The sequence below is a fragment of the Panthera onca genome, chromosome D3 (genome assembly GCF_046562875.1).
Source record: "Panthera onca isolate mPanOnc1 chromosome D3, mPanOnc1 haplotype 2, whole genome shotgun sequence".
NCBI classification, from domain to species: Eukaryota; Metazoa; Chordata; class Mammalia; order Carnivora; family Felidae; genus Panthera; species Panthera onca.
This window is the reverse complement of record NC_138350.1, coordinates 12,749,599-12,770,206: the sequence shown is the minus strand read 5'-3', so window position 1 is coordinate 12,770,206 and position 20,608 is coordinate 12,749,599. Positions and strand designations below refer to the sequence as shown.

The 20,608-nt window shown below is 47.9% G+C and overlaps 1 protein-coding gene across 4 annotated transcripts in view; it reads left to right on the top strand.

The window, feature by feature from the left end:
• Positions 1 to 20,608, top strand: part of NOS1 (nitric oxide synthase 1) — a 182,366-nt gene that overhangs the window by 140,409 nt on the left and 21,349 nt on the right. For 3 of the 4 annotated variants that reach the window (XM_078435745.2, XM_078435747.2, XM_078435746.2), the window contains exons 10-19: positions 221 to 395; positions 3,857 to 3,958; positions 5,910 to 6,104; positions 6,541 to 6,626; positions 8,963 to 9,107; positions 10,405 to 10,509; positions 11,419 to 11,477; positions 12,428 to 12,529; positions 14,800 to 14,916; positions 18,629 to 18,803. In XM_078435745.2, coding sequence (XP_078291871.2) covers positions 221 to 395; positions 3,857 to 3,958; positions 5,910 to 6,104; positions 6,541 to 6,626; positions 8,963 to 9,107; positions 10,405 to 10,509; positions 11,419 to 11,477; positions 12,428 to 12,529; positions 14,800 to 14,916; positions 18,629 to 18,803 — 1,261 coding nt within the window. The remainder of the gene's footprint in view (positions 1 to 220; positions 396 to 3,856; positions 3,959 to 5,909; positions 6,105 to 6,540; positions 6,627 to 8,962; positions 9,108 to 10,404; positions 10,510 to 11,418; positions 11,478 to 12,427; positions 12,530 to 14,799; positions 14,917 to 18,628; positions 18,804 to 20,608) is intronic. The other variant, XM_078435748.2, reaches the window with a different exon arrangement.

The following is a 20,608-nucleotide window of genomic DNA, read 5'->3' as shown; positions in this document are numbered from 1 at the left end:
AAATCACCTGGGAAACATGTTTAAAATGCATATTATCAGACCCAGCCGTGGAGCCTGTGATCCCACAGGTCTAAAGCAGAGCCCAGGAGTCCGGTTCTGACACAGCAAGTCCCGGGAGGTTGCTGGCATTTCCGCATCCCCAGACCAAGGCTGTCCCGCCCACATGTCTGCCTGAGAGACTCCCGCCCCATGGTGAGCGGGGCTGTGTCGCTCTCCACAGGTTTGAGTGGTTCAAGGATCTGGGCCTGAAGTGGTATGGCCTCCCCGCTGTGTCCAACATGCTGCTGGAGATTGGTGGCCTGGAGTTCACCGCCTGTCCCTTCAGCGGCTGGTACATGGGCACAGAGATTGGCGTCCGCGACTATTGTGACAACTCTCGATACAACATCCTGGAGGTGAGGTCCCTCCCCCGCCATCGCGATGGGCCAGCAGAGGGCAGAGGGCGTGGGCCCCACAGTCCTTCCCCACAGCTGAGCTTTGGGGCTTGGAAACTTGGAAACTTCCGCAACCTCTGTGGAGCCCCTGGCAATTCCAGGGCATCCACAGCGTGAACAGCGCATGTCCTGTGGGCAGACACTGTTCCAGGCACCTTGTATGTGTGTGCTCAGTTAATCTCAGCACAACCTCCAGGTATGATAACCCCCATTTCGCAGATGAGGACACTGAGGCCTTTGGGAGGGTTAAAGTGACAAGCTCAAAGTCACACGGTGGCAGAGCTGGGAAATGAACCCCGTCGGGCTTTAAGGTCCAAGTTCATAACCACCCGGCTACACGGCCTCTTGTTAGAAGGGTTTGAAAACGACCCACGAACCTGGGACATTTCTTGCCTCTTTTCTGAAACACAAGGGAAGGGGGTTGGCAGTGGTTGCCCAGCATCCGCATCAGATCCCCTCCTGGCTGAATCATCCTCATCTGCTGAAGGCTGCTGGGGTGGAGTCCAGAGCTCAGATCTGGAGAATGCATCGGGACAGCTGTGGTCTTGCCAGCAGCCGTTGTCCCTAACAACTGTCTGCTGTGGTGGGTCTTGTTTCGAAAGGAGGCACTGGGAAACAGAAAGGTTAAGCACTGGGCCTATGTCACACAGTAAATCAGGCAAGATTAGAACTCAGAATCAAGGGGCGCCTGGGTGGCTCGGTCGGTTGGGCATCTGACTTCGGCTCAGGTCATGATCTCATGGTTCGTGAATTCGAACCCCGTGTCGGGCTCAAAGCCTGGAGCCTGTTTCGGATTCTGTGTCTCCCTCTGTCTGCCCCTCCCCCACTCACGCTGTGTCTCTCAAACATGAATACACGTTAAAACGTTTTTTTAAAGAACTCGGAATCAAGCATTAATTAGGTTTATGTGGTTAAAATCCACGGGCGTTCATGTGGATGGACCTTGAAGACATTACGCTAAAGTGGGTTAAGTCAGACAGAGACAAATACTATATGATACATACCGCTCATATGTGGAATCTAAAAAAGCCAGACTCATAAAAAAGAGAATTGAACGCTGGTCACCGGGAGCTGGGGGGGTGGGGGGGGTGGGGGGGGACGGGGAGTTAGGGAGGAGGTGTTTAAGAGTACAATCTTGCAGCGTAAAGATAAGTAAATTCTGGAAATCTAAGGCACAGAAGGGTAATTATAATCCACAATCCACTGAATTGTACACTTCAAAGTTGCTAAGAGACTAGATCTTAATTGTTCCCACCACAGAAAAAGAAATAATAATTATGTGACATGACAGAGGTGTTAGCTCGCAGTGGTAATCATATTGCAACACATGAATGTATCAAACCAACACCTCAAATTTGTACCCCTTAAACTCACACAACGTTGTATGCCAACTGTGTCTCAACGTTTTTTAAAAATTCCATAGGTATTAGCTTGGAAATCGAAGGCCGGGGTCCTTAGCCTTGCCACACACCGGAGTCACCTAGGGAACTTCATTATTGCCAGATTCCCACTCACCGGGATTCAGATATCGTTGCTGAAGGATGGGGCCTCGATACCAGCATTTTTCAGAGCTCCCCAGAAGATTCTAGAGGGCAGCCACTGATCTGTACAACCTCCTGGCAGGAAAGGAAGAGACATTTCAGGCAATTTCCATAGATGTGCCTCAAGTCACATTTGGGGATTTTTAAAAATCACATAACCTTTTTTTTTTTCCTGCAAATGCTTTCCATTCTTTTAAGCAAAAGAATGCTGTAGACGTAACAGTCTCAGCATAATGGCTACACATGCTTTCCTCTCTCACAAAATTACTCGAGTTTTTAATGTATTTATGTAAAGCAGCGAATTTCGTTCTTTCTCTGTGTGTGTGTGTGTGTGTGTCACTATCAAAGGACCACAGAGGAACCTAACGCCTCGGCCTCAAAGAATGAATTAATATGAGATCTGCTTTTCATGATTCCTGCTTACATTTTGATTGCAGAGAGTTGTTCCCGAGTAACTCAGATGAGATCCTCTCTCACTCCAGCCCTCCAGGCCCGACGGCTGTTATGTACGAATGTTGAGAGCAGGGCTGGGAAGCAGTTTACCCAGACCTGAGAAACTGTCGTGTGCCAGCCCCGTAATGAGACCTGGGCTCCCACAAGTGACTGGAATTGACAGAGGAAGGAACAGCAAGGCTCTAATTAATGAATTTGCTCTTGGGTGTTTCCCACTCCTGACATCAGCTCCTGAGTCGTAACATAAATGTCAGGAGGTTTTTGTTTTGTTTTTTTTCCAATAGTTTTGCCAAAGGAGTCGGCCGGCTATGGCGGCAGCTCTCGGGTCCTTGGACGTTATGCGTCTGCCTGGGCTCCGGCTCTGAGGCCAGCTGGCTCTCTGGACCTCTCTGAGCCTCAGTTTCCTCATCTGTTAGATGGAGTCAGACAGGTGTCCGCCTGAGGTCAAAGCGCCCATGATCAGGACCCCAAGTGTGGAGCAGGATCAGTGGAAAGCTTTTCCTTCTAGAAGGCAGATGATGTCACTCTCAGACCCACTCTTCTGCTTAAAACCCTCCGAAGACTCTTTCCATGCTACAATATTGGGAATAAAATCTTGACTCCTGGGCTCATCCCAGATCCTGCACGATCCAGTCCTGCCTTTATCTCCCACCAACTCCCCTGGCTCACTACCCACCCCTCAATACACCAGCCTTCTTTCTGTATCTCAGATGGTGGAAGCCTGATCCCACCACAGGGTCTTTGCACGTACTGTCCTCTCTGTCTACAGCCTTCCTCCGTAGATCTGAAGATGTCTTGCTTCTCATTATTTTGGTCCCACCTGGTATGCCACCTCCACAGTCGGTCCTCCCTGACTGTCCTGGCTAAATCCGGCCCCCGTATTCCTCTTCATCTCATATCCTTGTCTTATTTTCTCCCTAAATAGTAAATGTCTCTCTCCCCCACTAGAAGGTAAACTCAGAGGGGTGGCTGGGTGGCTCAGTCAAGCGTCCTACTTCGGCTCAGGTCACGATTTCGCGGTTCATGAGTTCGAGTCCCACGTTGGGCTCTGTGCTGCCAGCTCGGAGCCTGGAGCCTGCTTTGGATGCTGCGTCTCCCCCTCTCTCTCTGCCCCTCCTCCACTTACATTCTGTCTGTCTCTCTCTCTCTCTCTCAAAAATAAACATTACAAAAGTTCAAATAAAATAAAATAATAAATACATAAAAAAGAAAGAAAGGAAACTCAGAAATAAAAGGGCCGTCCACGTCTCTCTAGTTTCCTGCTACCAGTCGGTTCTCCATTAAAAAAAAAAAAAAATCTTTTGAATGAGTTCATCAGTCCGGGAATGAGTTGACTAATTCGTTAAGAAATTCATCAGTGACCACTAGCCAGCCCTGTCTCTCCACGGGTGCCCCAGCCTGTGAGTCTGTGTTTCCTTCCTCTTCCAGGAAGTGGCCAAGAACATGAACTTGGACATGAGGAAGACGTCCTCCCTGTGGAAGGACCAAGCACTGGTGGAAATCAACATTGCTGTTCTCTACAGCTTCCAGGTAGCACAGCACACACGTCCCAGAGGGGAACTAAAACGCCTCCAAGGTGTGGAGCAGACGGTCGTGAGACCTGGCTCCTGGGGGGGGGGGGGGGGGGGGCACCAGGGGGGGCACCAAAGAGGTCCACTTCCCATCATGTACACCTAATCTCCATTTTGGATCTTGGGTGGGGACCATTGGAGGAAGCGGTAATAGGTGGGGGAGGGGAGCTGTGACCTGTTGCTTATGATCGATGACAGTTGGGCTGGCAGGCCGCCTCCTTTGTGTCCTGCCCACCTCTTCGGGGTTCAGACTATCACACAACAGACACAAGTACTCATCCTCATTAACCAGACACGCACAGGCTTCTCAACGCGTGGCGCTGTGGTAAATGATATTATGTAGGATGAGTTTAGAATTTATCATCTAAACCATGATACTCGTGTTTAAGTTTAGTTTATTTATTTTGAGAGAGAGAGAGAGAGAGAGAGCATGCATGCAAGCAAGGGAGGGGCAGAGAGGGAGAGAGGGAGAGAGAGAGAAACCCAACGCAGGGCCCGAACTCATGAACCGTGAGATCATGATCTGAGCCGTAATCAAGAGTTGGACGCTTAGTTGACTGACCGCCCGGGTGCCCCAAACCATGATCCTTTTGAGGGCAAAAGGAAGACACTGCTGATAATAATGCCAGGGTGATGGGCGTAAGCTGGCATTCTCCTGGGCAAACCTGTCGACTGCAGAGTAGAGCTCACGCTCTGTTAACAGAGCTCAGCTCTATCCTCTGGGGGCTGAGTCTGGGAAGCTAGACCCTCCCAGACACGCACGGAAGGCACACAGAGAATGAACGCATCACGTCATCGGGGCACACGAATGTGAACTGCAGGCCCCCAGGTCAGGAGCAGGGAGAATGGATACGCTGAGGAATATCCCAGGGAAGAGACAGGCTGAGATGGCCTGAGACGGAAGCAAGCCCCCTCTCCTCTCTCTCGGCCATGGGCGAGTGAGGCCTCGGGAGACGTTGAGGAGGATGGAGTGTGGTTCAGTGGGCTTGAGACAGCAGGGATGTGAGCAGGATGAGTGGCTGAGGACGGAAAGTGGGCAGAGAGGGGAAGCACTGTTTACACACGGTGGGAATCCAGACCGGCCCACCAGAGGGGGCCCCGGGGCCGGTTATCCAGATTTGCAGTCCACCCAGCTCTGTTGCGATTTCTGCCTCGTGGTGTTAATAAATCCATCCTTGGGGCGCCTGGGTGGCTCAGTCTTTAAGGCATCTGACTTCGGCTCAGGTTATGATCTCACAGTTAGTGAGTTCGAGTCCCACATCGGGTGAACATGAGCCCCACTTCAGGTGAGCCCTCTCTCTCTCTCTCTCTCTCTCTCTCTCTCTCTTCCCCTCCCCTCCCTCCCTCCCTCCCTTCATCCCTCCATCTCTCTCTCTCTCTTCCTCTGCCCCTTCTGAGATTCTCTCTCTCTCTCTGTCTTCCCCCTTGCTCACTTGCGCCCTCTCTCTCAAAAACTAAATAAATGGATAAATAAACCCATGCTTAATACTTAAAATTCTTTACTTTAAGAGGATTCTGTATCACTGCCATAAATGGAGAGTATCGGTTGCCATAAATAGAAGGTAATTATAATATTAAATTAATCAGCAAATAAACAGAAGGAAAGCAACACAGAGTTGTCAAATTCTAGCTAAATGCTGCCTGAGGTTCCTCTCTCTTATTTTAAAAAAAAAAAGGGAGGGAGGGAGAAAGGAGAGAGGAAAATTGGCAAGAGAGGTATTAAAAGGTGTATTAGCGTCAAAAGGAGACTCTTCCCTGGATGTGAGTGAGAGAGAGATGCAGAGAATCAGCTCACAAGGCCTCGCAGCATCTCCAGGACCACCCTTTGGGAAGCGCTCCCCGTGGAGAAGGGAGTCCCGGAAATACCCCAGTTCCTCTCCCGCCTGACTGTGCCCCCTCTCCTCCCGCAGAGTGACAAAGTGACCATCGTTGACCACCACTCTGCCACCGAGTCCTTCATCAAGCACATGGAGAATGAATACCGCTGCCGGGGGGGCTGCCCCGCCGACTGGGTGTGGATTGTGCCCCCCATGTCTGGCAGTGTCACCCCTGTCTTCCACCAGGAGATGCTCAACTACCGACTCACCCCGTCCTTCGAATACCAGGTCCCACCCCTTCCGGCCTCTTTTGTGCTAAGTCTCCAATACCTGGTATATGCATGTTTGGCTCCAAGCATGTCTCAACTCAGACTTCCTCTGCGGACGCTCAAGTGCTCCATAGTCCACGTGGCTAGCGGCTACCATATTGGACAGCGTGGCCCTAGCCAGAACGCTAATGGAGACAAAGGGAGTAGTCAGGGGTTCCCAGGAGAGGGCTGCAGAGGGACCAAGGGCTGAGTGAGAAGGTCTAGCAGGACAACACAGGCAGACTGGACTGGCCAGTCGGGGCAAGGACCGCTGTGGTCACCGCCAGCAGATCTCCTCCCTTCAGGGGCTGAGGGTTGGGCATAGCTGGGCAGCCACAAGTACCCAGGGAGTCCCGAGCCTCTCCCAAGAGGAGCCAGATTCGCTCACTGCAGTGACCATCGTCCTCTCTTCCTAGCCTGAGCCTTGGAACACCCACGTCTGGAAAGGCACCAATGGAACCCCCACAAAGCGGCGAGCCATCGGCTTCAAGAAGCTGGCAGAGTAAGTCTCCTGGAAATAGGTGGGGACTGGAGGTGCCTCCAAACTCGGAGAGCCCCAGAGAAGGAGGCTGGGCAGATGCCTATGCCTCTGACCTTTTGTGCGATGTGAGTTCTCCATTTTCTCTGGCCACCTCGTGCCTTCTGTGCCTGAGGGCCTGAGATATGGATGTTGCGCCAACCTTTTTTCCTTCCCAACCTCACTTTCCTCACCTCTGTTTCCTAAATTCTTGTCTTGGAGGCAATGGCATTTTGATAAACCAGCTGTTTTAATAATAATAATAACAACAACAACAGATGTGTAACATTTGTCCATTTCCAGGGTGTAAATACTCCCCCCATGGCCAATTTCAAGCTGCTGACAGGAAGTCACTGAACCCAGAGGAGGGAGGAGCTGGTACAAACCAACCCGGGAGGGCTCTCTCTCTCTCAGGGCTGAACTCTAACATCGCTCCTTCAGTCAGTCATTCATTCATTCATTTGGCCAACAAGTGAATACCGAGTGCCTCTTCTGTGCCAGGCACTGTGCTAGGCTCCAGCAATGCCTGATCAGCCAGTTAAATGATGTTCTTGTCAAAGCTCAAAGCCATTCACTTGTCCAAGAATCACACAAATACAGTGCGCCATCGAGGAATGGTTTCGTGGTGCCGTAAATAGACCGAACCCAGTTTGGGATGTCAGAGAGGGCTTCCTTCAGAAGATGACAATTGGGCTGAAGAATGAGATGAATAGACTAAGCTGAGCAAAGGAGAAGAGGGAAGGGTCTTATGGGCCAAGGCCACTGAAGAGTAATAGGCCTGAAGAATGTGTGGCCAGCCAAAGGACCCTCTGACAAGTGAGGTGGGGCTGACCGAGATGATCGAATGGGGATGCCAGCCTTCTCCTAAAGAAAGCGAATTCCACTGGCCCCTTCAGCAGAGACCCCTGTTTGGAGTTAAACTGCTGGCACAGAAGCTAGGCATACACTGAGCTCCTCCTCCATCGGCCCTCTTGGGTCCAGAACTCTCTGGATACAATCCCTAGATGTACAACAGGTGCCATGCAGGCCACAGACCCCAGAAGCGAGGGCTGTGGATCCCACAGGGACTCAAACCCAGGTCCTGGCTCCATTCCTATGGCCCAGAGCACCTGTCTCCCTCTCTCCCTCCTCTCTCCCTCCTTCCACATAACCCCATCTCCCAGCCAAAAGAGAACACATCAGCAGCCATTCTTTCCTAACAAGAGAATCACAGATATTGTCAGGGAGAGCAGCCTTTGGCTTCAGTTCGGTTCAACTGTTTCTGGGAGAAGGGAGGAAGAAATCTAAAACATTAATTGCACTATTAAGTGAGGGGTAGAAACAATGGGAGTTAATTATAGATGCTTTTTTATGCTCCAGTCATTCAAAGGGAATCCCCTGGGCACCTTTTATTCTTTTCTGTTTCTCCCCCTTGGCTCAGAATGCTCCTGCAATGTGGGTGGTTTCCCTGATTCTAAAAAATGATGAATTTACCATCAATAATCCCCAGGTGGGGGTAATTAGTGATTTGTCTACTCTGAGGTTCCTAATAGAGCCGGGATGCTGGCTCAGAAGGTGAGCCCAGCCATTCCCGAGCCACTGCCTGTCTGCCACCCCGGTGCCCTGGTGGATGGGAAGAAAGGAACACTGGCTCTGAATTCTCCATTTAGCAAGAAAGAGCCTCGACTTGATATTTCAACTCCCCAGGGCTCCGGTGGTAGCAGCATCTTTAAAAATCATCCCTTCTTTTGATATTTATTTAGCGCCTATTAGATATCAGACTCTGTGCGAGACTCTGAATATGCAAGCCTGACTAAACCAGACTAGTCCTTCCTTTGTGGATCTATAAACCTCTAAATTTCCTTCTAATTCAATGCCTGGTGATTTATTAGTGATTCTCTCTCTCTCTCTCTCTCTCTCTCTCTCTCTTTCACACACACACACACACACACACACACACACACAAATGTAAGCCCCGTGACACCTACTTTTTTATGTTCTTTAGCTCCTATAACTATACCTAGCAGATGTTCTGCACTCAACAAATGTTTAATTAATGAACAAATGAATGAATGAATGAATGAATGAATGATTGTCTTCGGGGGCAATGCTTGGCAAACCAAGGTTCTCAAGACTAGGTTTGGACAACCAAGCAACAAACTAACAAAACCAACCATGGTTTTAAACTTGGGCTTCTAGTGTCCCTAAAACCATCAGAGATCAAGAGAGTAAGTTCTCTCTCATTGCATTTCGAGGATCATGGTTCTGGCCCCAAAGTCCCAGCCTAGCATCTTCCCTTTTTTCTACATTTCCCATTTTCCTCTCCATTCTTTTCTCTCCAGAGCCGTCAAGTTCTCAGCCAAGCTTATGGGACAGGCAATGGCCAAGAGGGTCAAGGCGACCATCCTTTATGCCACAGAGACGGGCAAGTCGCAGGCCTATGCTAAAACCTTGTGTGAGATCTTCAAACATGCCTTTGATGCCAAGGTGAGTAGGGGGAAGCGCCAGCTCCCTGGCCCCTGTGGTACGTATAGTTGGAAGGGGAGAGAGTGGAGTCAACAGAGAAGAACCTTTGAGAATGGATGACAGCACATCCCGAGGTAGCCATCAACACACATATGCACATCCACCTAAATTTCAGGGGACTTTGATGTCCTCTCCTCCCATGACCTTCTAGGAGTCTAGGAGTCCACAAAATGAAACCCCATCTCAGAGCAAAATCTTAGAGGGTTTATGAAAAAAAAAAACATTCTGGGGTCAGCTTGGGAAGCTCTGCATTAAACACAGTTCAGTGGGTTTCTTTGCTGAATGACTTCTTGGAGGCTTGAATTTGCAAGTCTGTATGGCTGACCCTTGAAAAACATCGGTGTTAGGGGCACTGAAAATCCACATACATCTTTTGACTCTCAAAAACTTAACTACCAATAGCCTATTGTTGACCAGAAGCCTTACTGATAACATGAACAGTTGATTGACATGTTTTGTATGTTACATGTATTATTACCATATTCTTACAATGAAGTAAGCTAGAGAAAGGAAAATGTTATTAAAAAACCATAAGGAAGAGAAAATGCATTGACAGTACTGTATTTATCGGAAAAAATCCACCTATAAGTGGACACACACAATTCAAACCCATGTTGTTTTAGGTCAGCTGTATTCTAATCTCCCAATGAAAAGGGGATAGAATATAAACATGTTTGTGCATGGCTCACTTATTTTTAAGGAGCCTCTCGGAAGACTGGGCTTCCCTAGAACCTACTTGGAGAAATGTGGCCCAAGAGATGCTAAGATAGAGAGCAATAATCTTCCTTAAGGCAGGGATCTCGGACTTACTTGGCCCAGGCCCCATACTGCTGGAGGGAGGATTAGCAAGGAGACTGAGCAGACCTGGTCAGATCCAGCCGGGCCATTCCCAGCCTAAAAGTGGTCAAGAAGATTCCCAGATCAGTTGGTTATAATAAGCCCAACGATCTCAATCAAGATCTGTCTCTATTAGCAGCCAACCCCTTCCACCATTGCCCCAGGTTCTTTGTGGTCCTTTAGGCCACTGTGACTTTAGAAAGGTCCCACACTACCAAAAAGCTTTTCGTGCTACCCACTTGAGCCCATTGAAATAGTGACACCCAGAACTTTTGGTTCTTCTTCCAAAGGAGATGGCTCAAGATGACTCATCTTTTTCCTCTCTCTTCTTCTCCTTCACTTTTTGTTCTCTCTTACCTCTTCTCCTTGTCACCACCTCACTTCCTCTCTCCCCACCATCCCTTCCCCCTCACCCACCTAGGTGATGTCCATGGAAGAATATGACATTGTACACCTGGAACATGAAACTCTGGTCCTAGTGGTTACCAGCACTTTTGGCAATGGCGACCCCCCAGAGAATGGGGAGGTAAGACGAGCTTTCACCTGTTCTAGCATGTTCCCCATCAGGGGGAAGAAGGAGGGGCCTCAGTTACACCTGCCGTTCAGTTAGCAAATCCTCCCAGAGCCTCAACGCCCACGACTTGGATTTGGATCCAAGTTCACAAAGATTTGGGACAATTCCAAGACCTCAGCCTATTGGTGCCCACTGATGAGCCAATCTTTAGTGACAATGCTGTCACCTTAGTGAGCTACTTCTTTTGGAATGGATGCTCCCATTAAGAGCTTGGCATCCCCTGCTCCAGATGAGAGAAGTAGAGTCAATACTACTTGGCAATGAGGAAGAATGAAATACGGCCTTTTGTAGCAACATGGATGGAACTGGAGAGTGTTATGCTAAGTGAAATAAGTCATACAGAGAAAGACAGATACCATATGTTTTCACTCTTATGTGGATCCTGAGAAACTTAACAGAAGACCATGGGGGAGGGGAAGGGGGAAAAAAAGTTAGACAGGGAGGGAGGCAAACCATAAGAGACTCAAAAAATGAGAATAAACTGAGGGCTGATGGGGAGGTGGGAGGGCAGGGTGGGTGGGTGATGGGCATTGAGGAGGGCACCTGTTGGGATGAGCACTGGGTGTTGTATGGAAACCAATTTGACAATAAATTTCACATTTAAAAAAATTTGTAAAGAGAAAGCCACAATGGGGATTTGTGTGCTGGGAATTGGGGGTCCACACACTGTAGCCCTTTTATCAGCTGGCCCTTTCACGCACATCTGCTGCCCAGCCTGAACCCCTAACCATCTCTAACATCCTGGCCCCCAGAGGCATCAGGCTCCTCTTTTACCGGCCAGGACCCCAGATGCTCAGTGCCCTACCCTATTCTGGGTTCATAGACCCATGCTTCACATTTTACTCCTCTCTTGGCTTCCAGAAATTCGGCTGTGCTTTGATGGAAATGAGGCACCCCAACTCCGTGCAGGAGGAAAGGAAGTAAGTGAATGACCCTCCAGGGTCACATGACATACTCTGTGGGTAACTGAAGATTGTCTTTTGGCATCTGGGGTTCACATTTGGGTTCTGGCTGGGTTTTGTGACCTAAAGCCCCTTTGTGAGCAATTTTAGCTGGTGGGTGTCTGGAGTCCACTGGGGCTGATATTTTGGCTTCTCTGGTAACTTCACAGCCCCGTGTCTCAGTTTCCTTGTCCATACAAATACTTGCCTTAACTTCTTGTAAGAATCAAAGGAGAAAATAGATGTAATAGCTATAAGCGTCTTATGAAAACTTAGAAGCCCTATGTAAATACCAATTCTTATTATCTTTCCCCTTTGGAAACCTACATTCAAAAACAGCAAAAGTGAGCTCCTTTCCCTAAAACTTTTCCATCAGACGCTCATGGTGGAGTTGTAGCTAATGTAGAGGTTGAGTTCAGTAGATAACATACCTCATAAGGCAAAAATGAAACAAAAAAACCTGTAGCCAAAAGACATTCATGCTGAAATTGCATCCCAATGTCAGGTTGGGTTCTAAAGATATTTCCTAAGGTGACAAATACCTGTAATGATGACCACCCTTGCGAAGCCTGTAAGTCCCCCCTAAAGTAGGCAACATATGGCGTGTGCATGTTGAGCTGTCTTTCCATTAGGCCAACACGGCGTCTCCTCCAGCGTGGAGCAGAGCAGACACCACAGCTGACTGGTGTTTGGAGACGGCGGTCTGCGGAAAACCTCTCCTGGGTTTCTCTTAGCCAAGCACCTGTTGCCAAACTCACATACATTCGTTCCATATCCAAGGGACAGCTGAGTCCCTCGTGATCGGTCATCTTTGACCATGAGCACCTTAGTCCTCGCTCTCCCTGCCCTTCTTTCCTAGGTGGCCATCACAGGCTCCCCCTCACCCCTCCTTCAGGGAGAGAGAGGGCACCATCCATTCTCCCCTCTAGGTACCCGGAACCCTTGCGTTTCTTTCCCCGTAAAGGGCCTCCCCTCCCCCAAGGTGACACAGAAGTCCATGGTCTGGCTGCAGCCCGTGACAGCCAGCAGAGGTAGAGTGCGTGTGTGCATGTGTGTATGTGTGTGCATGTGTGCATGTGTGTGCAGGCGTGCGTGTGTGTGCACATGCATATGTGTGCGTGTGCATATGCGTGCGTATGCGTGCAGGCATGCATTATGTGCACGTGTGCGTGCATGTGTGTGTACATGTGCATGTGTGCACATGCGTTCGTGCACATGTATATACCGCGTTCATATGTGCATGCAGGCGTGTGTGCGCAAGGCGTGTGTGATTGTGCACATGTGCACACATGTCCGATGCCCGAGCATCCAAAGCCACCTCTGGGTATCAAGGAGACCTGCACTCTAACCCGGGCTGTGCCACTAACTCACTAAGCAGACTTGAGCAAGGCGTTTGACCTCTCTGGACCTCAGTCTTTCTCATCTGCCAAATGGGGAGAACCCATCTCTGTCCTGACCACCTCTGGGACTTGTTGAGAGGATCAAAGGATAAAAACAAAGAGGAAAGCATTTGGAAAAACCTCAAACCTCATACAAATACATGTGCTGTTATTTTTAACCCACAACCATCAACCATCCCTCCCACACTAACGACACAGCCACCCCCTGATATGTTGCATGACTTATTTGGAGAAGTGACTCAGTGTGAGACTATTTTAGGGCAGAAAATACACTTACATATATTTAGAACTTTCCTGATGCTGGAACAAAAACTTTGAAGAACATCCAGCTTAGAAACCCTGCTGCCAGAATGCACAGTGTCTTTTTTTTTTTCTTTCGTCTTCTGCACTCATATTTGTTAAGCTGTTGTGTTTTGGTTTTGGTCTCTTGTTTTGAGGGGAGTTGTTCTGTTTCGTTTTTTTGGTCTGGGGATTTTTTTTGTTTTTGTTTTTATTTTGTTTTTGCCTTGTCTGAGAACAAACCTTACCACTTTTAGAGGAAAACGGGGAAACTGGATCTTTTTTTGAAGTCTCAAAGCTCCTGAGCCTCTCGTGCTGAGGTCTGAGTTCCAGTGACATCTTCCTTCCCCTTCAAAATCGTTTAATAAGGAATTCAGTCTCTTTTTATGCCATGTCTCAGTGCGGAACGTTTTCCACATTGACTTCAAATGGGAAATGTGACAGATCCTTGAAACATCCAAGGACCGTAACTTGATGAAGAGAGAGTATTGAATGGGAATTGTCCAGCACGATCCAATGAAACTTTCTAAATGCTGTATGTCTGTGCCATCCGATAGGGCAGCCACTAGCCACACGTGGCCCTTGAGCACTTGACACGTGGCCAGTGCAAGTGAGGAACAGAATTTTTAACTGTATTTATTTTGAATCAATTTAACTTTACTTTTAAATAGCCACATGTACAGGTGCCTGGTGGCTCAGTTGCTTAAGCGTCTGACTTCGGCTCAGGTCATGATCTCACAGTTTGTGGGTTCGAGCCCCGCTTTGGGCTCTGTGTTGTCAGCGCGGAGCCTAGAACCTGCTTCGGATTCTGTGTCTCCCTCTCTGCCCCTCCCCCACTCTCTCTCTCAAAAAATGAATAAACATTAAAAAAAGTTTTTTTTTAAATAGCCACACAGAGATACCAGAGTGGACATCACCAGTTAGTTCCTGGCTACTCGAAGTGAGGTCTGGGGATCAGCAGCATTGGTGCCTCTTGGATGCTTGTTAGAATGCAGAACTTTAGGCCCTGCCCAGATCTGCTGAATCACAATCTGCACTTTCTGGGGCGCCTGGGTGGCTCAGTCGGTTAAGCGTCCGACTTCGGCTCAGGTCATGATCTTACAGCACATGGGTTCGAGTCCCTCATCCGGCTCTGTGCTGACAGCTCAGAGCCTGGAGCCTGCTTCAAATTCTGTGTCTCCCTCTCCCTCTCTTCCCCTCCCCCGCTCATGCTCTGTCTCTTTCAAAAATAAATAAACATTAAAAAAATTAAAAAAAAAAGAATCTGCACTTTAACAGCATCCCAAGATGATTCTTGTGCTTGTTAAAATTTGGGAAGCAACGAAGCGTTCTCTAATGGTTAGGGGGTGGTCTGATCTATTCGTGACTTTTTTGCCAATTAAATCGTTTTGGCTGTCTGGCTCTCAAGATCCCTGAGTTGAGTATGGTGGGAAACCTCTTTAAATACAAGCGGGGTCATGTGCAGATGGCTAGCTCTAGTGGTGGGTGAGTAAGTTTATCCATTCTGGAAGAGTCCATGGAAGTGTTATGGTCTCAACCAACATGCAAGAGAAGGTCCTTGAAACAGGACCTCAGGAGGAGGTTCCAAGCCAGAGCTCACAGGGTCTCTTCTGTTTTGGCAGGAGCTACAAGGTCCGATTCAATAGTGTTTCCTCGTATTCCGACTCCCATAAATCATCAGGCGACGGGCCAGACCTCAGAGACAACTTTGAGAGTGCTGGACCCCTGGCCAACGTGAGGTGAGCAGGGGTCAAGGGCCTCAGGGAAGCCATCTTGGGGAACTGGATTTAGTTGCAAAGTGGGCTTAAGGTTCCTCCCTTGTATTCCTGTCCGTCTCTTGAATAACCAGCTGCACTCTAGCTCTCTGGGGACTCCCCTCGCCCCATTAAAGCACACTACCCAGACCCCTTCCTATACACACTCTGTCAGAGCCCCATCACCCAAATCTCGCCCCGTCATCAGCACATCATTTGTGCCAAAGGATGTTAATCCCTGGAAATTACTCAGTAAGCTGCCCTTCCCAATGATATGTTACACCTAATAGAAACTTCTGGAGACACCCTGCCATGCCCCAGTGGCTCTCAACCTGGGACACACATCAAAATCATCTGGAGGTGTTTGCAATATACTGATAATCAAGCCCCATTTCCAGAGATTCTGATGTAATTGGTCTAGAATTGGGCAAGTATTGCCTTTTTTTTTTTTTTAATTTCCCCAAGTGACTCTAATGTGCAGTCTGGTTCAAAAAATACTGGCCTAACCCCATGTTTACCAAAGGGCAGTGGTCACATACCAAGAGATCATTTTATATGGGATACGGGCAGATATTTTATATTTCAACAGTTGGGAATGTGGTCCAATGAGCATTTAGAAAGAAAGAAAACTGCAGATCCCTGGTTTCACAGATGTTTGTGAAAACAAGGTTGATGTCCACTGAGTATCCCGGCCTGGCCACAAATCTTTCCGACCTTTGCTAACCGAACCTTTTCCTACCTGCTCAGGGCAGTGCTCAGTAGATGGTACACATCACGAGGGGTCCTGGATATTGAAGTCTTATGCCCAGTAGTGCACATTGTAATAGACTTTATTTTTTCCAAGTAGTTTTAGTTTTAGGTTCACAACAAAACTTAGAGGAAGATACAGAGAATTCCCATATATCCCCTCCCCCAACAGAAACAGCCTCTTCCACCAGCAGCATCTCCATCCAGAGTGGTCCATTGGTACGGTTGATGAACCTACACTAACACATCATCATCACGCAAAGTGCATAGTGTACATCCGGGTTCACCCTTGGTGTTATTTTCTATGGGGTTTGACATCAGTGCGTTGTTTTAGTTTGACATTGAAACACCAGTTTTGTGCTTTGACAGCCGGACCCGTTTTTCTCTTGTTGAATCTATCACGGCTCAGAGCAGGCATTGGCAAGCTGTAGCCTGGAGACCCAATCCAGCCTGACCACTGTATGTTTTTACACAACCCATGAGCTGGGAGTGGTTTTTGCACTTGAACATTGGCAATTCACTTGAGGATAGAAACCGTTACCGTTGAACCCCAATTAAGCAAAATGCCACCCACCCCCCCATACAAGGAACCCCAGTCTCATAGGTAGACATATTATTAAAAAATCATCCTCAATAACTGTAATAATAATTTTTTAAATGTTTATGTCGTCAATAAAAACGTGCAGGAATTTGTTTTCTCTCTGTTATGAAGGCATCCACATAACAGCTTCGATTTTGTTTCTTGGCCTAGAAACCTAAAAATATTTACTCTCCAGCCCCATGTCTAATAAGTTTGCCAATTCCTGGTTTGGAGGCTTAAAATGGGAAGTTTGAAACCCCAAGGTGAAGGTCATAATGGAAACGTGAGTCTAGGAGATGACTGGGAGGCAGGTCTTTAGGTGCATCGGGAAACGTATTAATGCATGAATTACCCGAACCACCTGCTAGTGAACACAAGTGGTTTTGATGAGGTGGTGAAGACAAATTCAAAGCAAGCTAAACAGCGGTAATAAGTAAATAATAGTATCAGCCGTGGTCACATATGGTGACGTCGTGAACGTAAACTTCGCATGTTTGAGGAACAACGGCTTAACCACAAAGCCATTACTCGTGCTGGGAATTTCCAGTCTCCACTGGGCCGAGGTTAAGGGGGGCGTGGCTTGGGAAGGAAGTTCCTGGCCCCCCTCCAACCAGTCCACTCCTAGTTATCAGCTCTCCTGTCACACCATCACCCTTGGAGGAAAAGGTGAGGAACCCACCTCCAGGAAGGGCATGAGCGGGCAAGTGGGGGAGGGGGGCTGCGGGGGCAAACACTGCCTAATCCCATGTACTTTCTTTAGAAAGCCTCTACAACCAGGGAAAGAAGGGCAGGAGAGGAGAAGAGGCCCAGAGAGGAAGCATGCATGTGGGATTAAAAGAAGCAGATGTTAACCCATGCTAACCTTCACCTGACCCGTGAGACCCCCGGAGCCATGTCAAGTGCATTCTCCAATGACAGAGAGAATGGGAGTCCCTTCCCAGCTTCCCCTCCTCCTCTCTGCTTCCCCCATCTCAATCTCTCGCCAGCCTGACCCCTTCATTCTAAACAAACGGATTGGGAGGCCCAGGCAGAGACAGTATGGAATAGCTCACACAGATCCACGCCTGGGCTTGTCTGGGATGACAGTCTCCAGCAGAAAACTCCAGGCTAGGAAAGACGTGGGGTGGGGTGTTCTCGTCCCACTTGTGTGAACCTGTCACTTCTGCCCCAGTGACGTCGAGACCCACAGCCAGGACCAAGTGTCAGTCGGACAGCGAACTAGCAAGAGCGGCCATCTGACACACAGCCCTCCCCTTCTCACACCTCAGTCAAGGCCACCCCACCTTCCCAGAGAGGAAAATCTCATTAACCTGACCCCCGCTGATTCCAGCAGCCACGTTTTCTTGGTGGTACCTGGGCAGAGAGGGTTTGTGAGGCAAATCAATGTCAGAGACATTGCAAGCGGTAGAGTCAGCATCTTTATAAATCTTCCATCCCCTTGTAGAAGCACCTGTTTACACACCAACATTTGATGTGGGTTTTTTTAAGTTTTAATTTTAATTCCAGTTAGTCAATGCACAGCGAACATTTGACGTGCTAATGACAAGGCCTTCTGATCTCATTAATGCAGGTCCCTGAGGACTTCTGTGTTATGGTTTTCATTACCTGTGTACTTAAAACTAATCTGCTTGTGTCCCTTGTAGAATTCAAGCCCTCCCATAAAATAGACTAATTTCTCCAGCTTAGAAAGGGGCACACAAGACACAGCCAATGGTTCTGGGTCATCGCTATCCCCAGCTCATCCTCCGTAGGACCATTGGGAATTTTCTCCCGAGGATGGTCATACCTTGCAGAGACCAGAAGGAGAGGAGAAGAGGCCCCAAGGGCTCCCAGATTTTTTTAAAATGGCCTAACCCAGGTGGGCTTGGGGCTGTCTGACCACCATGGGCTAATGGAGATGCTTCTGGAGATGCCAGATGTGTTAGTCTGCTCAAGCTACTGTAACAAAATATCAGAATGGGTGGCTTCGACAACAGAAATGTATCTGCTCACAGTTCTGGAGGCTGGAAGTCCAAGATCAAGGTGCCAGTAAGATTGGTCTCTGGTGAGGCCTCTCTTCCTGGTTTGCAGACGGCTTCCTTCTTGCTGTGCCCTCACATGGCCTTTCCTCCGTGCACATTCAGAGTGAGAGAATGCTATTGGGTGTTTCTTCCTCTTCTTCTAAGGACACAAGTCCCATTGGACTAGGGACCATCCTTATGACTATATTTAACCTCAGTTACCACCTTAAAGTCCCCATCTCCAAATACAGCCATATTAGGGGTTAGGGTTTCGATATATGAATTTAGGGGAGACATGGAGTCCATAAAACCAGACGCCCCTCATGCCCCACAGTCCCCTAACACAGACCATCTCTTGTCTCCTCGGCAGGTTCTCCGTATTTGGCCTTGGCTCCCGGGCTTACCCTCATTTCTGCGCCTTTGGACATGCCGTGGACACCCTCCTGGAGGAGCTGGGAGGAGAGAGGATCCTGAAGATGAGGGAGGGAGACGAGCTCTGTGGGCAGGAAGAGGCTTTCAGGACCTGGGCCAAGAAGGTCTTCAAGGTAACCACCTGCCCAGATCCCAGAGACCCAGGGGGAGAAGTCATGACCCCCCGAGACCTCCAAAGACAGAGTGCCTACACCATATGAAATAGAAGAAACCTGAGAGAACTTCTGGTATTTCCCCACCGTGTGTCCAGCCAGGATACAGCTTTAAACAACTCAGATGAGTTTGGGTGGCCTTAAAACACACATTCTTCACCCAGAATCTGACCTCCTGCATCATGGGCAAGGAGTTGGTCTATAAAGCATTGTGCTCTTGGAATTTCAGAGCTGGGAGGAATCCATCCCTCGCTCACATTTGGTAGACAAGTAGACAAAAAAACCATAAAGTAGGTTAGCCACACCAGGGGGCTGTGCCTCGACCTGGAACTCAGATCTCACCGATTTGTCTACTTTGACATACTTATTCCTCTTGAGCTAGATCTTTGCTGACCAATGCAGGAGCTGCCGGCCCCATGTGCTATTTAAATGTAAATGTGAATGAATTCACATTCAGTAGGATGAATGGACAAGTGAATATAGTATGTCTCTACAGTGACATATTATTTAGCCATAAACAGTATAAAGAACTTATACCTGCTACAACGTAGCAGGTGGATGGACCTTGAAAGCATTATGCTAAGTGCAAGAAGCCACACGGAAGGTCTATGATTCCGTTTAAATGAAGTGTCCACAATAGACAAACCCATACAGACAGAAATTAGAGTAGTGGTTGCTAGGGGTTTGGGGCCATGAGAGTGGGAGTGAGTGCTGACAGGTACAGGGTCTCTTCTGGGGGAGGAAGATGTTCTGAAACCAGACTGTGGTCGTGGTTGTGCAACTTTGTAAATACACTCAAACCCACTGAATTGTACATTTGAAAGTGATGAATTTTATGTTACGTGAAAAATTTCTAGGGGCGCCTGAGTGGCTTAGTCATTTAAGCATCTGACTCTTGATTTTGGCTCAGGTCACGATCTCGCGGTCATGAGATCAAGCCCCACATTGGGCTCTGCTCTGATAGAGTGGATCCTGCTAGGGATTCTCTCTTTCTCCCTCTCTCTCTGCCCCTCCTCCCCCTCTCTCTTTCAAAATAAATAAATAAACATTTTTTAAAAAGAAAAAATTTGCATATATATATGTACATAGAAATAATTAGGTGATTAATTATAATATATAATATTGTATATGAAGACAGAAATATTATATATTGCATAATTGCAGAAATATATTGATATTACATAAAATAATTAAATATATTTATATACTATAATAGATGTATAAAATTTTAATTTTTCATTAAATATGTAACTCTAATATACACATATTAAATAGAATTTTAAAAACTCTATTTAATATACACATATTATATAGAATTTAAAATCTCATTCCTTGGCTGTGTATTTCATATTTTCAGCAGCCACAAATAGCTATTGGTTACTATATGAGACAGCACAGAACATTCCCATCATGATGGAACCTCGTATTGCACAGGGCTATTCTAGACATGAGGTCACAGGGGAAGAAATGCATAATGGCCTTCTATCTGCATGGGGGCATGATTCGATTGGCCATCCTGGGAAAAACAGAAAGCCATGAATACGGACCTGCCACCTGTCACCTGCTCCTTCCTCCACCCTGGAATGCATTCTCTTCAGCAACCCCAGGAGAAAGTGGATTAGGTAGCTGCCTATCATCCAGTTGGCATTTTCCGTCCTGCATGTAAATGCAGATAGAAAGAGGGGAAACTGAGGCCCCTGAGCTAGAAGGATATTTATGGGGGGAAGGCTGTGTCCATAAGCCTCTTTCTGGATTTCTTCCTAGAT